Here is a 19,817-nt window from a genome sequence, read left to right as displayed (position 1 = left end):
TAAAGCAATACAAAGATCTAAAAAGTTAAAGTCAGATCTGCTTGCTTACAAATATTAGAACAGTTTAATAAATAGAAAACACCCAAGATTTCTGGAAGGAAAATATATACCCTCTATCTTGAATAACAAACTGAAATTAAACAAAGAATGAATTTATAAGTAGTTTAACAAAAATTATAAATCACATTGCTCAAAACTGCCATGCAAGCAAAAAAAAAAAAAAAAAAAAAAAAAAAAAAAAAACAAGTCTCCTGACAAAGGCAGAACTATTAATACATATACATACAGTGACTTTAAATATGGCCAAAAAGCTTTTTCTTAATCCAGGAAGTTCAAAAGAGAACTAATATCCACAAACTCAAGTATTTAAGTTGTCTTCCCAAGCCCTGAAAAAGTTTCTTCTTCCTTTCCAAATTTCTCCTTTATTCTAAAATTACTTATAAATTTACACCAAAGTAACAAAATAGAAATATAGACTTCAATCTATGTGAGCACATTTCTGAAACAATACTCTCACAATGATTTATTTCTTCTCCCTCTCCCAAAGTGAATGAAATGTATGGAGGAAAGAAAATGTCAATCTACTAAGTATGTATCAAGCAATTAATATTTGCAAGGTTTGTGCTCTCCACAGATAAATATTAGAGTACTTGAAATTTTTGTAATGCCTGTCACATATATATTAAGTACAGTGCCATGCAAAGGGGATTAAGTGGGGGCTACAGAAATAAATGTGATGTTCCCTTCTTCAAGGGAACAAACGATGGTGATGTATAACATTTACTGAGCACCTAAGGACGTGTCAGACACTGTTCTAAATACTTTTACAGAGCTTATCTCATTTAATCCTTGTAAAAATATGTGATAAGTATATTTCTATTTTATTTAATTATTATTATTTTTTTTGAGACGTAGTCTCACTTGATCACCCAGGCTGGATTGCAGTGGCGCGATCTTGGCTCACTGCAACCTCCACCTCCTGGGTTCAAGCAATTCTCCTGCCTCAGCCTCCCGAGTAGCTGGGATTACAGGCATGCGCCACCACGCCGGGCTATTTTTGTATTTTTATTAGAGACGGGGTTTCACTATGTTGGCCAGGTTAGTCTCGAATACCTGAACTTAGGTGATCTGCCCACCTTGGCCTCCCAAAGTACTAGGATTACAGGCCTGAGCCACCACACCAGGCCTATTTCTATTTTAGAGATAAGAAAAATAAAGATTAAGTGGCTCACCTAAGGGCACACAATGAGCAAATGGCGGAGTCAGGGAGTGGATTTTTACCTCTTAAACTTTAAGCTATACAGCCTCAATATATGATACTTCAGATTATTGTGACAGTAGTAATAACAATAATAAAAAATAGTGACAGGTAAGATTTAGTGCCTTTGTACTGTGATCAATTCTTTATGTATATTATCTAATTTAATCTTCCCATCAAGCTGATACAGCAGTACTATTATTATTTCCTACTTCACAGGTAAGAAAACTGAGGTTATAGATATTTCACAATTTGCTCAAGATCCCCTAAATTACTACGAGGCACAACCATCCTGAATCTCTCCTTTGAATTCCAAACTTGTTTATCCAACTGCCAAGTTGATATTTCCTGATCTCCCATTTCCAAAACTGTTCCCCACAATGTCTCCCCAGTACAGTTACTGGCAATTCAATTCTTCCAGTTGTTCAAGTCAAAACCTAAGTAATCTGCACATGTGTATGGTGGTTTGAAATAAAAAATGAATAAATTTAAAGTTTAAAAATTGACAAACAAAAAACCTAATTAAGAGGCATCCTTTATGCCTCCTTCCCTTGTGCTAATATCCCTCACCGATTTCCTCTTTAAAAAATATTCAGGGCCAGGTGCAATGGCTTACACCTGTAATCCCAGCACTTTGGGAGGCCGAGGCGGGCAGATCGCTTGAGCTCAGGAGTTCAAAACCAGTCTGCACAACGTGGTGAAACCCCATCTCTAAAAAAAAAAAAAAAAAAAAAAAATATATATATATATATATATATATAATCTTAGTGTGTGTATATATTTACATATATATATATATACACACACACACACACAAATTAGCCAGGTGTGGTGGTGTATACGTGTAGTCCCTGCTACTCGGGAGGCTGAGGTGGGAGGATGATTTTAGCCCAGCAGGAGGCCAAGGCTGCAGTGAGCCATGATGGTGTCACTGCACTCCAGCCTGGGCAACAGAGCAAGACCCTGTCTCAAAAAAAAATCTCTATTTTTTCTTGGAGAAATAAGAAAAATTAAAAGAAAGAAGATATTCAGAACCCAGCTGGTTGCAGTGGCTCACACCTGCAATCCCAGTATTTTGGGAGGCCAGGGTGGGAGGACTGCTTGAGCCCAGAAGTCCAAGACCAGCCTGGCCAACATAGTGGGTCAGTCTGTCTCTATAAAAAAATTAAAACAAAAAAATTACCCCAGTGTGGTGGTGCTCACCTGTAGTCTCAGCTACTTGGCAGGCTGAGGCAGAAGAATTGCTTGAGCCAGGGGTTGGAGGCTGCAATGAGCTGTGATCATGCCACTGCACTCCAACATGGACAACAGAGCAAGATCTTATCTCAAAATAAATAATTATGAACAGTATTTTAAAATTTCTCAATAAAATATTTTGAACCTAAAATTATGTGGTTGGCCTGCCAACTAAATGTTAGGGCTTTAGCCAACAAAAGACTTTACCAAATGAGTAAGAACTCAAAGTCTCCAGGGTGTGGTGGCTCATGCCTGTAATCCCAGCACTTTGGGAGGCTGAAGTGGGATGATCACTTGAGGCCAGGAGTTAGAGACCAGTTTGGGCAACATAGAGAGACCTTGTCTCTACAAAAATAAGACAATTAGCTGGGTGTGACACATTTAGGTGGTACACGCCTGTAGTACCAGCTGTTGTGAAGGCTGAGGCAGGAGGATCGTTTGAGCCCAGGAGGTCGAGGCTGCAGTAACCCATGATCACACCACTGCACTCCAGCCTGGGTGACAGAGCAAGGCTCTGTCTAAAAATAAAAATAAAAAAAAAAAAATTCAAAACCCAACTCCTCTTCACCTTTACTACCACCATGTGGTCCCAGTCATCATGAGCTCTATCTAGATGATTGCAATAGCCTCCTTAAGTAACTTAAGTTACACACTTACATAGCTTCAAATAGGCATATAATAAAAAATAACAGTCCCCTACCCTGCCCACACCACACTGAATCACCTCCTCAGAGGGAACCACTTTCAACTCTTTTTAGCTATTTATTCTATTTACCTTCATACATCTAGCTAACATACACTGCCATTTCTGACCTTATCTACTGATTTTACAGTGTAGCAGCTGAGGATTTAGCATTCTTAAATATTTCCCTTCCAATATTGTTATAAGATAATTTGGGGTAAAATTGACATTCAGGGGAAAAAAATCAAGACTCAGGATTACATCGTTAAAATTATTATTATTTTTTAGAGACAGGGTCTTGCTCTGTCACCCAGGCTAGAGTGCAGCAGTGTGATTACAGCTCACTGAAACCTTGAACTCTTGGGCTCAAGAGATCCTCCCACCTCAGCCTCCTGGGTAGGTAGGACCACAGGTGGTGGCCCCACAATGGGTTTTTTTTGTTTTTTTAATCTTTTGCTGAGACAGGGTCCCACTATGTTGCCCAGGCTGGTCTCAGCCTCCCAAAGTGCTAGGATTATAGGTGTGAGCCACCGTGTCTGGCCAGCATTTACATTATTATGACTGATTATAATCACTATGAGGCCAAGTACTATATTATGATTTCACTTTATTTCTTCTATAATTGTTTGTATTTTACCCCTTTTTTCATTTGCTTAGTTATTACATGCTATCATGGTTTGGTTGTGTCCCACCCAAATCTCATCTTGAATTGTAGCTCCCATAATTCCCATTTTGGAGGGACCTGGTGGGAGGTAATTGAATCATGGGGACAGGTCTCTCCCATGCTGTTTTCGTGATAGTGAGTAAGTCTCACGATATCTGATAGTTTTATAAAGGGGAGTTCCCCTGCACATGTTCTCTTGCCTGCAGCCATGTAAGACGTCCCTGTGCTTTTCCTTCATCTTTTGCCATGACTGTGAGGCCTCCCCAGCCACGTGGAACTACGAGTCCATTAAACCTCTTTCCTTTATAAATTACCCAGTCTTGGGTGTGTCTTTATTAGCAGCATGAGAAAGGACTTATATGCATGCCTACTGCTACTTCTTTCCAAAGCCTCCAACGAAATTGTAAACTTCTGAATATGGATTTCCACCCTGCCAAACATATCAGGAAATACATAAGTTCTTTCCTCACACCCCCACTTCCCAACATCTCTCCTGAATCTTGTAATCCTTCGAATCCAACCTGAACTGCTTATTTTGTAGACTGTTGCACAACAGTCATCCTGGGACTTCCCATTACCTTTATACCCGCTTCTTTTTAGGTCTCAAGGCTTCCTTTTTATTTTTATTAGGGTGTTTTGTTTACTTCCCTGTTTTGAAGGGACACATCCTCCAATAGCATCATGAGAAGGGGCTCATGAGAGGCAAATTTTTTGACAATTTGCCTATCTAAAAATATCTTCACTCTACTCTCATGCTTGATTGGTAGTTCAGCTGGACATAGGATTCTAAGTAGGAAATCATTTTCTCTCAGAAAGCATCTTCCATTGCTCTAGCTTTTTTTGTATGGGATTTTTTTTTAAATTTTTTCCTCTGTGGAAATGTTTAGAATATTTTTATTACCCATATTCTAAAATTTCATAATGATATGCTCTGGGTGGCTGTTTTTTCATTCATTGTGCTGGGCCCTTTCAATCTGGAAGCACATGTCCTTTGGTTCTCCCCTCCAGGTATTAGCCAGGCCCAGCACAATGGGTTAGTCTGCATACTGAATGGTGAGAACTCAAAGAGCATGAGCCTATGGCTCATATAAAAAATGTTTTATTTTTATTATATTGCCAAAGCCAAATACTTCTGAGAAAGGTTGTCATTTTTTAAAAACTGTCTTCCTTTATTTGGGTCTATTCATTTTCTCCAGGAAAAAATCCATCAATTTCCTGGCAAGTGGCAGGGTTGAGGGTAGGATAGGAATGATTCTTGCCTGCCTGAGAGCCAGGTGATGGAAGGTGACTAGAAGTCTTATGAGCCTCACCATTCCAGTATGCAGACTATCCCCCCATCTCCTCTTTTAGGTATTGCATTCTTCCCCATATTCTATCAGATGTTCACTAGTATGAAGTATTTCTGGTTCAATTTTTCTCCAAAAATAAACCATGTCTTATTGGGGTGGGTGATATTTAACTGATTAGTTACAAGAAATGGGGATGTTGACTTTCAGGCCCAGTTACCCCTTAAAAGACTTTGAATAGCCCTCTTATTTTTAGCCCAAACCTGACACCCACCTTCAGTTCCTGAGCTTTTATAAGTTTCTGTGATGCAAACTGGCTTGGTTCTAATTGGCATCAGCTTCTAGAGATACTACACTATAGGCACTACAAATACAGTGGTGAAAAAGATAAACTTCTACCCTCAGAGAGCTCATTCAATACTGGAGGCTTTAAGCAATAGGTAAACAAATGAATAAGGTTCTTTTCAGAAGTAATGAGAACTTGTAACAAATATCGATGTCTATTTTAGACTAGTCAAAAAGATTTCTTTGAGGAGGGGCTATCTCAGCAGAAGTATATCATATGATTCTGGAATAAAGTAAGTACAAAGGCCCTGAAGCAGGGGAAAAAGCTTAATGTGTCTGAGAAACAAGAAGGTTAGTGAGTGTGGTTAGAATGATGTAAGAAAAAGGAAGAATGATTGGAAATATGGTCAGAGCCACGTAGGCCAAATCATTTAGGGCCTGATAGGTTAAAGCCCAGAGTATGAACTTTGAAGAATGACAAAAAGCTGTATTAGGAAATTCAGCAGGGAAATGACATAATCTGATTAACCTTCTTAAAATTCAATCTGGCTATTGTGGGGTAAAAGGGGAAGACAAGAGATCAATTAGGATGGTTGGGCTAGAGTAGTAAGTGTAGAGTAAATAGACTCAGGACATATTTTGAAGATAATGCTGAACTACTTGATGGTTTGAAATAGGGTGTAAGAGAAAGATAATAAGAATGGTAAGTTTTTGGCTCAAGTGATAGATGAATGGTGGGAGAGGTCTGGAAAGAAGAAAGGGAGTGCGGCAGGAAATTAATAGTGGTCCATAATGGGTACTCAATAATTAGTAATCATTGTTTATATTAAAAATCTTCAGCCAAGACACAGTGGCTCACACCTGTAATACCAGCACTTTGGGAGGCCAACGGGGGCAGATCACTTGAGGCCAGGAGTTTGAGACCAGCCTGGCCAACATGGTGAAATCCTATCTCTACTAAAAATACAAAAATTAGCTGGGTGTGGTGGCACATGCCTGTAATCCCAGCTACTCGGGAGGCTGAAGCACGAGAACCTGGGAGGCGGAGGTTGCAGTGAGCAGAGATCATGCCACTGTACTCCAGCCTGGGTGACAGAGTGAGACTCTGTCTCAAAAAAAAATTAAGATCACCTTACAGGCTAGTGTTACAAAAGATGCTTTGTGAACTCTCTTGAGAGTCTTTCACCTAGTTACCCACCAGGATTACAATGATAAAATCAGAGAGATCCACTTTATTATTTTTTTTTCAACCTTCAACAGATGCAAAAAAACATTTTAGGCTGGGAGCAGTGGCTCACGCCTGTAATCCCAGTACTTTGGGAGGCCGAGGCAAACGGATCACCTGAGGTTAGGAGTTCGAGGCCAGCCTGGCTAACATGGTGAAACCCTGTTTCTCCTAAAAATACAAAAAATTAGCTGGGCATGGTGGCACGTGCCTGTAATCCCAGCTACTCGGGAGGCTGAGGCAGGAGAATCACTTGAACCTGAGAGGCAGAGGTTGCAGTGAGCTGAGATTGCACCATTGCACCCTAGCTTGGGCAACAAGAGCGAAACTCCAACTCAAAAAAAAAAATTTTTTTTTTAAAACACTGCCCATTTATTCTGGAACACACTCCACATCCACATTCACTCACCCTTAAGATATTTTAAAAACCTGATTATTTAAAAATTGTTCAACATTTAATTCAATGTGATTTCTTATTTATATATTTATTTATTTTATTTTTTATTTTTTTTTAACATACACGGTCTCACTATATCACCCAGTCTGTGTTTCAGTGGCACAACTGAAACCACCTTTGCAAAAGAGAAATCTGACATCGTTAACTCTATCTTGCCTCCAACCTCAAGCTGTTTGTCTTTGGTCATTCCTGGGCATAGGCCAAGCTAACTTAGGGAGAAATTTAGTTTACAGTTTAACCTTAAAGCAAGGATGATAATAGCCCTTCCCAAAACTAAACTACCTTTGTAAAACTAAGGAAAGGCCACAAGGTTAGGATTATGGGAGGGGAGAGAATTCTGCTAAAATGTAGGTATAGTTCTACAATTTCTTACTGCTTGGGAGTCATGTGGCTAGAGATCACAAGATTTGTGACTTCTCTAACTGCTCCTATAGATAACATCACTATTATAGAACCTAAGACTGGTTTTCTGAGAGATTTTTTCAGACTGACCCCACCCAGACTCATGACTCATGACTCAACTGGTCCTGTAGCCCAGTCTTCCCCAACCTTTTTGGCACCAGGGACTGGTTTTGTGGAAGACAATTTTTCCACAGACTCGGGTGAGGGTCAGGTGGAGGGATGGTTTTGGGATGAAACTGTTCACCTGAGATCATCAGGCATTTGATTCTCATAAGGGACGTGCAACCAAGATCCCTCGCATGCACAGTTCACAACAGGGTTCACGCTTCTATGAAAATATAATGCCACCGCTGATCTGACAGGAAGCAGAGCTCAGGCAGCAATGCTTGCTCACCTGTTCACCTCCTGCTGTGTGGCCCAGTTCCTAACAGGCCACAGGCTGATACCGGTCCATAACCTGGGGGTTGAGGACTCCTGCTGTAGCCCTACACAGAGGCACACTCAGCGCACAAGGACTTTTCCACACCCCCAATTAATCAGCAGCACCCATTCCCTCAGCCCTGCCCACCAAATTGTCCATAAAAACTCTAACCTCTAGAGGGCTTCAGGAAGACTGATTTAAGTGATAACTGCCTCTTTGGCATGGCTGGCCTTGAGTCAATTAAACTCTTTCTTACTGCAATGCCACGATCTCAGGGAATTGATTTTGTCTGTGCAGCTGGCAGGAAGAAGCCATCATAGCTCACTACTCCTAGGCTCAAATGGATCCTCCCACCTCAGTCTCCCAAGTGCTCGGATTATAGGTGTAAGCCACCATGCCCTGCCTCAATGTGATTTCTAACAACTGATCTGGTCCATTCTCATTAAACAGAAGAAATCAAAGCACAGAGGTTAAATAACTTGTCCTAGAGAATATAATTAGGAAATTGTGGAGCTGTGTGAATTGTACAAGAGAAAGAGTGGAAGAAAAGGCTGGAAAAACAGACTGAACCTTAACTGTCAGTCTAAATAATTTTTGACTCGATTTTGAAACCAATGTGAGCCACAAAAAGTTTTAAGAAATAAACTATACAACCAGAGCTGAGTATCAGGAAGAGTGAAAAAGAGGGCAAAGAGACAGGGAAAATAATTCACTCCAGGTGAAAGTGAAGAAGGCTGAATTACAGCCCACATATACGGGAAGGAATAGATGCAAAAGCCTTTGAATATTTAGAATCACAGCTTAGCTTCTCATTAGAAGCAAGGAATACATGATAACCAAAAATGGCTGGAATTTTTCAGGATGGATAACTGGAAAGATGGCTGTCTTAATAACTGAGACTGGGAAAATATCCTGCCATATTCTCACAGCATTAGCTAATGCTAGTCTATTTCCTACATAGTATAGTTTACTTCTTAAGGAGACTCTCTGGGAGACAAGAAGCCTCTATTTCTCTTGCATTAATCATGATATTACCTAGCACAGGGAGGGACTGAGTAGTTCCAAGCAAATATTTGTGAATTGAAGGCATAGTCTTCAATTTCATATTTGGTGAATTGAAGGCATATTTGGTGAATTGAAGGAGTCTAAAAGAAATATTAAATTTCTCATGGCATAAATAACAAAAAAGAGAGACCCAGTGCAGTGGCTCAAGCCTATAATCCCAGCATTTTGGGAGGCCGAGGTGGGAGGATTGCTTGAGCTCAGGAGTTCGAGACCAGCCTGGGCAATATAGTGAGAACTTTCTCTACAAAAAAATTTTCAAAGTTAGCCAAGTGTGGCGGCATACGCCTGCAGTCCCAGCTACTCAGGAGGCTGAGGTGGGAGGATTGCTTGAGCCCAGAAGGCAGAGATTGCAGTGAGCCTGGGCAACAGAGTGAGGCCCTGTCTCGGGGTCGTGGGGAGGTATGAGAACAAATCTGAGTGTATAGTTCCTCAAAAAGGCCACTGGGGAGTGGAAGTGAGTGGGGCATAGAACTGGGTTACAGATCTTGAGCATAAGACTTCCTGGCGTAAACAACCTTATTCACAAGAGACCTGAACAATCAGTCCCTGCATTCAACAAAGTACTTTATTGTTCCTTTTTTTAACTGATAACTTTGAGCAACTGATGATAAAATAACCAACCTTCACTGGGCCCATGTATAAACAGAATACACACACATGAACAAAATTTACACAAGTACTACCTCTATGACTTACCAGGCCCACACTTTTCCTCCCAAATAGAAATCTTAGGAGGAAGGGAGATAAAGGGAAAAAGGGAAACTAGGAGGTTGGGGTCAAGAAAAAGAGAACTACAAAGGTTCAGCTCACTCACTCCTGCTGGGCACACAATAGCTCTGGCAGAAGAGAACCAAGGTATGCCCAGAGGATTAAATGCCTACCACCTGGCAGATCATGCAGATAGGCTTCTTTCCCAAGTAGCCTTTCCAAAGCACTAACAGAAGAATTTTCAACTCATTCTTTTTCTTTCTTTCTTTCTTTCCTTCATTTCTCTCTCTCTCTCTTTCTTTTAAGCAAGAGACCTTTTCTTCAAAACTCTTATACAGAAGTTCAATATAAAAAAGATAAAAAGTGGAACTGTTCTGACTAGATGAAGCCAAGAGAACAGAAGTCTCATCTACTCAGCAACCTCCCATACCCGGGGCCAGCACCTGAGAAGGCACATCTGTGTAATCCTAGGGTTCCAAGAGATGGATTCTTCCCAATGTAGATCTAATCTCAATTTGGGGAAAAGTTCTGGTTCATACTTCTGCACCTATAAAAGAAAGCTTATAATGTTTACAGCTTGAAAATAGACTAAGAGCCATACTAACAAATAGTAACCAAAAAATTTAAATCCTAAGTATTAACAGCAAATTGCTAAGACAACCAGAAAGCATTTAGAAAATACAAATTCTAAGAACCTTGAGAATAAAACATAGTCATGCTTAGTTTGGCATTTAAGGAGTCACAGGGAAGTATAATAAATGTTTCCATTACATTAATACTCGTCTGGGTAACAAAAGCCAAAAGGACTTTGTTTGCTCTAGGCCACTGGTTAGAATAATTTCCTTTTGTTGTCTTCAAAATATATAGTGAAAGTGAAGACATAAAAACATAAATGATATAAATAATTAGAAGCTTCTTTTAAAAAGTAATCCATTTCAGGCTTTTAAACCACGGTATCTTTGAGACAGATGGCTTATGCAGAACAAAAATGGTCACCATCAGAGGGCAAACCCACGTGGTTAACAATAATTACATTCTCATGTATTATACTTGCAGTGTGACAGTTCCTTTGCCAGAGGCTTTATATATATCATCTCATTTGTGGGCTTATTGGGAAGATTTAGATAGACTGAACGCTACCTTTCATACATTAGAAAACTTGGCTGAGAGCAAAGAACATTACTTTTTTAAGTTAAGGGGGATGAGGGTGGAGGTGGGGATCATTCCTAAGCAATAGGATCAAAAGGAGATAAGCTAAGAAAGTACATCAAGGAGATATGGAATAGGAATGGTAATGTTGGTCTCATCACAACCCTACATGTTTCTAGGCTGGAATACATATAACCGTAGCAAAGCAAAGGCAAAGATGTAGGTAGCCCAGCATTATCAAATACAGTAGGCACTAGCTTCATGTGGCAATTTAAATTTAAACCAATCCAAATAAAATTTTAATTTCTTGTTTGCATTAGCAATATTTCTGTGCTTATTAGCCACATGTGGCTACTGGACAGCAGAAATATAGAACATTTCCATCACTGCAGAAGGTTCTATTGGACAGCAATGCTTTAGTAGAAAACCGTTGAATCTATTAAAAGCAGCAGTAGGCACTCAACAAGTGTTTGGTGAGTAAATGAATAAAAAAAAGATAGGTGCTTTGTGGACACTGCTGCCACTGCCGGGAGCCCCGTACTATCAGCCATGGTCAACCCCACCATGTTCTTCAACATCACAGTCAAACAGCGAGCCCTTGGGCCACGTCTCCTTCAAGCTGTTTGCAGACAAGGTTCCAAAGACAACAGAAAACTTTTGTGCTCTGACCACTGGAGAGAAAGGATTTGGTTATAAGGGTTCCTGCTTTCACAGAATTATTCCAGGGTTTATGTGTCCGGTTGGATGGCAAGCATGTGGTCTTTGGCAAGGTGAAAGAAGGCATGAATATTGTGGAGGCCATGGGGCACTTTGGGTCTGGGAATGGCAAGACCAGCAAGGAGATCACCATTGCTGACTGTGGACAACTCTAATAAATTTGACTTGTGTTTTATTTTAACCACCAGACCATTCCTTCTGTAGCTCAGGAGAGCACTCCTCCACCCCATTTGCTCGCAATATCCCATAATCTTTGTGCTTTCGCTGCAGCTCCCTTTGGGTTCCATGTTTTCCTTGTTCCCTTCCATGCATAGCTGGATTGCAGAGTTAAGTTTATGATTACGAAATAAAAACTAAATAACAACAACAACAACAACAAAGGCTATAATAGGCCACTGAAAGAAGCAGCCAGAGGAAAAGAAACTAATAATAATAGCTAACATTTACTGAGCACTTACCACATACCAGGTACTATTCTAAGTGATTTACGTGTACTAATTTAATTAATCTTCAATAACAACTCCGTAAAATATTTACTGTCATTACCCTCATTTTATAGATGGGAAAACTAAGGCTTAGAGAGGTTAACTAAACTTTCCTAAGATCCAGGATTTGAATCCAGGCAGTTTGATCTAGAATCTAGAGCAAGCTTGTCCAACCCACAGCCCATGGGCCACATGTAGCCCAGAATGGCTTTCAATGTGGCACAACACAAATTCATAAACTTTCTTAAAACACTATGAGATTTTTTTTTGCAATTGTTTGTTTTAGCTCATCAGCTATTGTTAGTGTTAGTGTATTTTATATGTGACCCCAGATAATTCTTCTTCCAATATGGCCCAGGGAAGCCAAAAGATTGGACACCTCTAATCTAGAGCCTTCTTTTTTTTTTTTTTTTTTTGAGACAAGCTCTGGCTGTATCACCCAGGCTGGAGTGAAGTGGTGTGATCTCAGCTCACTACAAGTTCTGCCTCCTAGGCTCAAGCCATCCTCCCACCTCAGCCTCTAAAGTCGCTAGGGCTACAGGCGCACACCACCATGCCCAGCTAATTTTTGTATTTTTTGTAGAGAAAACCATGTTTTCTCTACAAAAAATACAAAAGAAAACATGGTTTCACCATCTTGCCCAGGCTGGTCTTGAACTTGTGAGCTCAAGGGATCTGTCTGCCTCGGCTTCCCAAAGTGCTGGGATTACAGGTGTGGGCACACCCAACCTAAAGCCTTCATTTTTAATCATACTATAGTACTACTTTTTAAAATAGATCAAACATAAATGTATACAGTGTAGAATGATTAAATCAAGCTAATTAACATATCTATTACCTCACATCATTTTTTGTGGTGACATATTTAAAATTTACTCCTATTCCTGGATCATATAGCAGTTCTATTTTCTGTTTTTGGAAATATACATTATTATTAACTATAGTCACCATACTGCACAACAGATTTCAGAAATGTATTCCTCCTATGTAACTGAAACTTTGTGTCTCTGACCAACTTCCCCCTATTTCCTCCCCCATCCCATCCACTCACCCCATCCTCTGGTAACCACCATTCTTCTCTCCACATTTTTTTTTTTTTTTTGAGACAGAGTCTTGCTCTGTCACCCAGGCTGGAGTGCAGTGGTGCGATCTCGGCTCACTGCAACCTCCGCCTCTCGGGTTCAAGTGATTCTCCTGCCTCAGCCTCCTGAGTAACTGGGACTACAGGTGTGTGCCACCACACCCGGCTGATTTTTTGTATTTTTAGTAGAGACGGGGTTTCACCGTGTTAGCCAGGATGGTCTCGATCTCTTGACCTCGTGATCCACCCACCTCAGCCTCCCAAAGTGCTGGGATTACAGGCATGAGCCACTGCACCCAGCCTCTTCTCTCTACTTCTATGAGATCGACTTTTTTAGAGTTCATACATAAATGAGATCATGAGTTATTTGTCTTTCTGTGTCTGGCTTATTTCATTTAGTGTAACATCCTCCAGGTTCATCCAAGTTGTCCCAAATGACAGTATTTCCTTCTTTTTTGTTGTTTTTTGAGACAGTTTCGCTCTTGTTGCCCAGGCTGGAACGCAATGGCGCAATCTCAGCTCACTGCAACCTCTGCCTCCCAGGTTCAAGCGATTCTCCTGCCTCAGCCCCCTGAGTAGCTGGGGTTACAGGCATGCACCACCACACCTGGCTAATTTTATATTTTTTAGTAGAGACAGGGTTTCTCCATGTTAGTCAGGCTGGTCTCGAACTCCCGACTCAGGTGATCCACCTGCCTCGGCCTTCCAAGCTTTTAGTTTGATGCAATCTCATTTGTCTATTTTTGCTTTTGTTGCTTGTGCACATCCAAAAAATTGTCTACCCAATCTCATGGAGATTTTTCTATTATGTTTTCTTTTTTTTTTTGAGACAGAGTCTCGCTCTGTCGCCTGGGCTGGAGTGCAGTGGCGCGATCTCGGCTCACTGCAAGCTCTGCCTCCAGGGTTCACGCCATTCTCCTGTCTCAGCCTCCCGAGTGGCTGGGACTACAGGCACCCGCCACCACACCTGGCTAATTTTTTATATTTTTAGTAGAGACGGGGTTTCACCGTATTAGCCAGGATGGTCTCGATCTCCTGACCTCGTGATCCGCCCACCTCGGCCTCCCAAAGTGCTGGGATTACAGGCGTGAGCCACCGTACCCAGCATACGTTTTCTTTTAGTAGTTTTACCGTTTCAGGTTATACTATACCATTTTATTATATAACAAGTATATCTAAAGATTTTGCTGTAATGGAATAAAATTTATTTAAAGTCAACTTTCCATGCATTTGCTAGTTCAGTTCACAGTGAAGAGAGTAAGAAAAGGAATGATAAAATAAAAAGATTAGCAGGAAAGATGCCAAAATGCTAATACTAGTTTTAGCCCTACATGCTGAGATTAAGGGCAAGTTTTATTTTCTTTTTCTTACTAATTCTATTTTCTAAATGTTTGCATTGCAATTATGTATCACTTCTGTAATAATAAAAAAATTAAAATATTACTTCTTAAGCTAGATATTACTTAAAATATGATCATCTTAAAAATTCCTAAGCAGAATATCAAAGCCTCATCTACCTCACTCTCAAACATGGTGGAAGCCCCCTAACTGATCTCTTTGCTACCAGTCTCTCTAACACTAAACCATTCTGCATCTTGTCATCAATTACCTTATCATTCTAGTTTCTGCTCAGAATCCAATCACAGATCATAAACTACAATCCTTTGGATTTATGCAAAGCATTTCTGGATAATTTGACCCAATTCTACTTTTCCACCTTTATCTACCAATACTATCCTATCAAATCCTCAGTTCTTCTAAGAGAAGCCTGGTAGAAAGAACATAGGCCTTAGAGGAGACTTTGGCCCATACATAATCTCTTGGCCTCAATGGAGAGTGAGTGTGAAGATGAAATCTTTAAATAAGTAACACACCCAGTATACAACATGCCTTCAATAAATGGTCATTATTATTATTGTCATTATTAGCCAAATAGGATTTTATTCACTGACTCCTCAAAAAGCTTTGCATTTTTATATCTGTGCTTTCTATATCACTATTTGCTCTGAGTTCCTCCCCTATCTTCTAAAATCCTTTTAAAAATCAAGGTTCATTATTATGCACGACATGCCTGCATCAAAATATTTTATGTAACCCATAAGCAGATATACTTACTATGTAATCACAAAAATTAAAAGTAATTAAAAAAAAAATTCAAAGTCCGGTTCAAGTCCCCTCCTAGAAGGCTTCCCTGACCCCCTTTTTTTTTTTTTTTTTTTTTTTTTTTGAGACAGAGTCTTGCTCTGTTGCCAGGCTGGAATACAGTGGCGCAATCTCAGCTCACTGAAACCACTGCCTCCCAGGTTCAAGAGCTTCTCCTGCCTCAGCCTCCTGAGTAGCTGGGACTATAGGTGCATGCCACCACACCCAGCTAATTTTTGTATTTTTAGTAGAGACGGGGTTTCACCATGTTGGCCAGGATGGTCTCGAACTCTTGACCTTGTGATCTGCCTGCCTCAGCCTCCCAAAGTGCTGGGATTACAGGCGTGAGCCATCACGCCCAGACTTCCCTGACTCTTCAAAGTTAATATGACCCCTCACTCATTTGAACTCCTAAGGCACTTAAGAGTTTATTCTACTCAAATGGTGGTGTCTTAGTTAATTTATTAGTTCTCTTTCCATCAATGTAAGTAGAGCAAGTAAAGTATAAATTCCTTGCTAGCAGACACTCTATTTTATATATATCTTGATATCTTTCTGATGTCTGAATATATCACCAGGCATATAGTAGATGCTCAAAAAATGTGTTAATCTGGCCAGGTGCAGTGGCTCACACCTGTAATCCCAGCACTTTGGGAGGCCGAAGCAGGTGGATTACCTGAGGTCAGGAGTTCAAGACAAGCCTGGCCAACGTGGTAAAACCCTGTCTCTACTAAAAATACAAAAATTAGCTGGGTGTGATGGCGAGTGTCTGTAATCCCAGCTACTTGGGAGGCTGAGGCAGGAGAATTGCTTGAACCCAGGAGGTGGAGGTTGCAGAGAGCTGAGATCGAGCCATTGCACTCCAGCCTGGGCGACAAGAGTGAAACTCTGTCTCAAAAAAAAAGTGTTAATTTGACTTATAAATTTGAAAGAAAGTCACCACAATAAAAATACTGGCTGAATATTTTTGTAGTAGACTAGGAAGCCAATAATTCTATATAAGGATAAGACGTTTCAAGTAAGCAGTATAATTTAATTCCATAATTTAATACCATTGACCAAACATGTAAGTCATACTTAAGCCATATGAGTTCTCTCTAGCCTAATATAAACATACAAAAAATAGCAATAAATGACCCTAAGTAAATAGTACTTTAAACTTTACAAAGCATCCTGCACATAAACCCTAACTAAATATACATTGAATTAAATTGTCTTATTTGGTCTCATTTAAAAATATACTGGCCAGGTGTGGTGGATTACACCTGTAATCCCAGCCTGAACAACACAGTGAGACCTTATCTCATTTAAAAAAAATTTTTTTTAACAAAATCATTTTTGTTTTTAAGATAGGGTCTCACTCTGTCACTCAGGCTGGAGTGCAGTGCTGCGATCATGGCTCACTGTAGCTGTGAACTATTGGCTCAAGAGATCCTCCCACCTCAGCCTCCCGAGTAGCTGAAACTACAGGCACATGCCATTATACCTGGCTAATTTTTTTTGTTGTTTGTTGTTGTTGTTGTTTGTAGAGATGGGGTTTCACCATGTTGCCCAGGCTGGTCTTAAACTCCTAGGCTCAAGAGATCCACCCACCTTGGCCTCCCAAAGTACTGAGATTAAAGGCATGAGCCATCATGCCTGGCCAAATAAAATTTTTTTTTTTTTTTTTTGAGACGGAGTCTTGCTCTGTCACCCTGGCTGGAGTGCAGTAGCGCAATCTCAGCTCACTGCACTAGGTTCCCAGAGGGAACCTCCGCTTCCCGAGTTCAAGCAATTCTCCTGCCTCAGCCTCCCAAGTGGCTGGGACTACAGGCACGTGCCACCACGCCCGGCTAACTGTTTTTTTGTATTTTTAGTAGAGATGGGGTTTCACCATGTTAGCCAGGATGGTCTCAATCTCCTGACCTCATGATCCGCCTGCCTCGGCCTCCCAAAGTGCTGGGATTACAGGCGTGAGCCATCGCGCCCAGCCAAATTTTTTTTAAAAAGAAAATATACTTGCCTGACTAAAATATCAAAATAATTAAAGCAAGAAAGATTCAGATACGGATTATTAAAAAGTGACAATTACATAAACTTATAAAAATAATTCTCCACTTTGGGAGGCCAAGGAGGGTGAATTGCTTGAGCCCAGGAACTTGAGACCAGCCTGGGCAAATGGTGGAACTCTGACTTTACAAAAAATGTGAAAATTAGTTGGATGTGGTGGTGCGCCTGTAGTTCCAGCTGCTCAGGAGTCTGAGGTGGGGAAGCTCAACTGGGCCCTGGAGTTCAAGGCTGCAGTGAACCATGATCATGCCACTATACTCCAGCCTGGGTGACAGAGTGAGACCCTATCTCAAAAAAATAACAATTCTCAAAGGCAAAATGTGTCTCCTCAAGTGAGTGCTAAAAGTTAAGGATAGATAACTTGAGGGTGTAATTTTACATTTATTGCCACTCATTGATTTAATTACAATTTCCCAAAAAGTAATCAGGAAAAGTAAATAACCACATAAAGACCAATCTCTCCTCTTTGATAAATTACCAGTCAGCAATAGAAAACAATTGTTCTAATGAGCTGCTACTAATGTTCTAATGAGAGTAAAGCAACTTAAGAGATAAAGGAAGTTGCTTTATTAAATGCAGTTAATTACCAATAAATTAAGTCTCAATGGGTAGAAAACGACCTAGAGTACCACTAAACCCCAGCAAGATAGATTCAGCATGATAAATCCTGAATCCCTCCTTTTTTTCCTATTAGTGCTATTCTAGCAAGCCTCCAATGTTTCAGTTTTCTCATTGATCAGAAGGAAGGAAAAGCCATTACCTAAGGATGTTGGGATGGGAGAGTCTATTCATGAGCTGTACTTCTTTCAGCATGTTTGCCCGGTTACTGTTCAACGTGTTCATCTTAAGAGCCATCACCTGACCAGAAGCTCGGTGTCGTACCTAGAATATTAAATAGAACAAGAAAAGAGGGTCAAGGGCAATAGTTATATGTGAGGTCAACATCTCCAAATGTACAATATGCCAAGATATTTTTGTGCCACTTTAGATAAAATATACATCTAATTACATTAAAGTATCACTTCCATGAATGAAGATGAATTATTCTACCCAAGAACAGTATTATTTCACATTGAGTTGGCCAGAAAAACACTGTTACTAACATCTCAAGAAAACATGTCTGATATACACCATGGAATACTATGCAGTCATAAAAAGGAATGAGGTCATGTCCTTTGCAGGGACATAAATGAAGCTGGAAGCCATCATCCTCAGCAAATTAACACAGGAACAGAAAACCAACACTGCATGTTTTCACTCATAAGTTGGAGTTGAACATTGAGAACACATGGACACAGAGAGGGAAACAACACGCACCAGGGCCTGTTAGTGGGTGGGGGGTGAAGGAAGGGAACTTAGAACTTAGTCAACAGGTGCAGCAAACCACCATGGCACAAACCTGCATGTTCTGCACATGTATCCCATTTTTTCTTTTTTTTAGAAGAAATAAAGAAAAAAATGAAGAAATAAATAAAAGAAATCATGTCTGGTTTGTTGCTGTTGTTGTTTTTGTTTGAGACAGGGTCTCACTGTGTCACCCAGACTGGAGTGTAGTGGCACAATCTCGGCTCACTGCAACCTCCACCTCCCAGGTTCAAGTGATTCTCCTGCCTCAGCCTCCTGAGTAGCTGGGATTACAGGCATGTGCCAACACACCCGGCTAATTTTTGTATTTTTAGTAGAGACAGGGTTTCACCATGTTGGCCAGGCTGGTCTCAAACTCTTGACCTCAGGTGATCTGCCTGCCTCGGCCTCCCAAAATGCTGGGATTACAGGTGTGAGCCACCATGCCCAGCCAATCATGTCTGGTTTTTTGTTGTTGTTGTTGTTGTTGTTGTTGTTTTTGTTTTGAGACAGAGTCTTGCTCTGTCACCCAGGCTAGAGTGCAGTGGCGTGATCTTGGCTCACTGAAACCTCCACCTCCTGGGTTCAAGCAATTCTCCTGCCTAAGCCTCCCGAGTAGCTGGGATTACAAGCGCCTGCCACCGCACCCAGCTAATTTTTGTATTTTTAGTAGAAACGGGGTTTCACCATGTTGGCCAGGCTGGTCTCGAACTCCTGACCTTGTGATCCACCAGCCTTGGCCTCCCAGCCACCGTGCCTGGCCTGTTTTTAATACCTTAGAAAAAAAAAATGAGGGAAAATTTTTAAGCTGATTCCTCATGGCTGACCTTGGTGAGTCTTAAGACACCAACAGAAAAGAGTCCCTTCTGTGGCATTCTAAGTGTGCAAAACGAAGATATATGCATGAGCCTTATGTAACACTTAATGAAACTGTCTTTATAAGATGCTAAACCCACATACTCAAAGTCTCCCCCAAGTACCATAAAAATCCATAGGCCGGGCACAGTGGCTCACGTCTGTAATCCCAGGACTTTGGGAGGCCAAGGGGGGCAGATCACGAGGTCACGAAATCGAGACCAGCCTGGCTAACATGGTGAAATCCCGTCTCTACTTAAAACACAAAAAATTAGCTGGGCGTGGTGGCGGGCACCTGTAGTCCCA

The 19,817-nt window shown here is 40.7% G+C and overlaps 1 protein-coding gene across 10 annotated transcripts in view; it reads right to left on the bottom strand.

Annotated features, from left to right (window-relative positions):
* Positions 1-19,817, bottom strand: part of TESK2 (testis associated actin remodelling kinase 2) — a 149,285-nt gene that overhangs the window by 59,852 nt on the left and 69,616 nt on the right. For 9 of the 10 annotated variants that reach the window (XM_001156172.8, XM_009456275.5, XM_009456271.5 and 6 more), the window contains one exon: positions 18,073-18,194. In XM_001156172.8, coding sequence (XP_001156172.3) covers positions 18,073-18,194 — 122 coding nt within the window. Of the gene's footprint in view, positions 1-18,072; positions 18,195-18,321; positions 18,442-19,817 lie in introns of those variants that run through there. The other variant, XM_016961629.4, reaches the window with a different exon arrangement.

This window comes from Pan troglodytes, chromosome 1 (assembly GCF_028858775.2).
Source record: "Pan troglodytes isolate AG18354 chromosome 1, NHGRI_mPanTro3-v2.0_pri, whole genome shotgun sequence".
Classification (NCBI taxonomy): Eukaryota; Metazoa; Chordata; class Mammalia; order Primates; family Hominidae; genus Pan; species Pan troglodytes.
The sequence above is the reverse complement of the archived record's forward strand: the minus strand, read 5'-3'. Positions and strand labels throughout refer to the sequence as shown.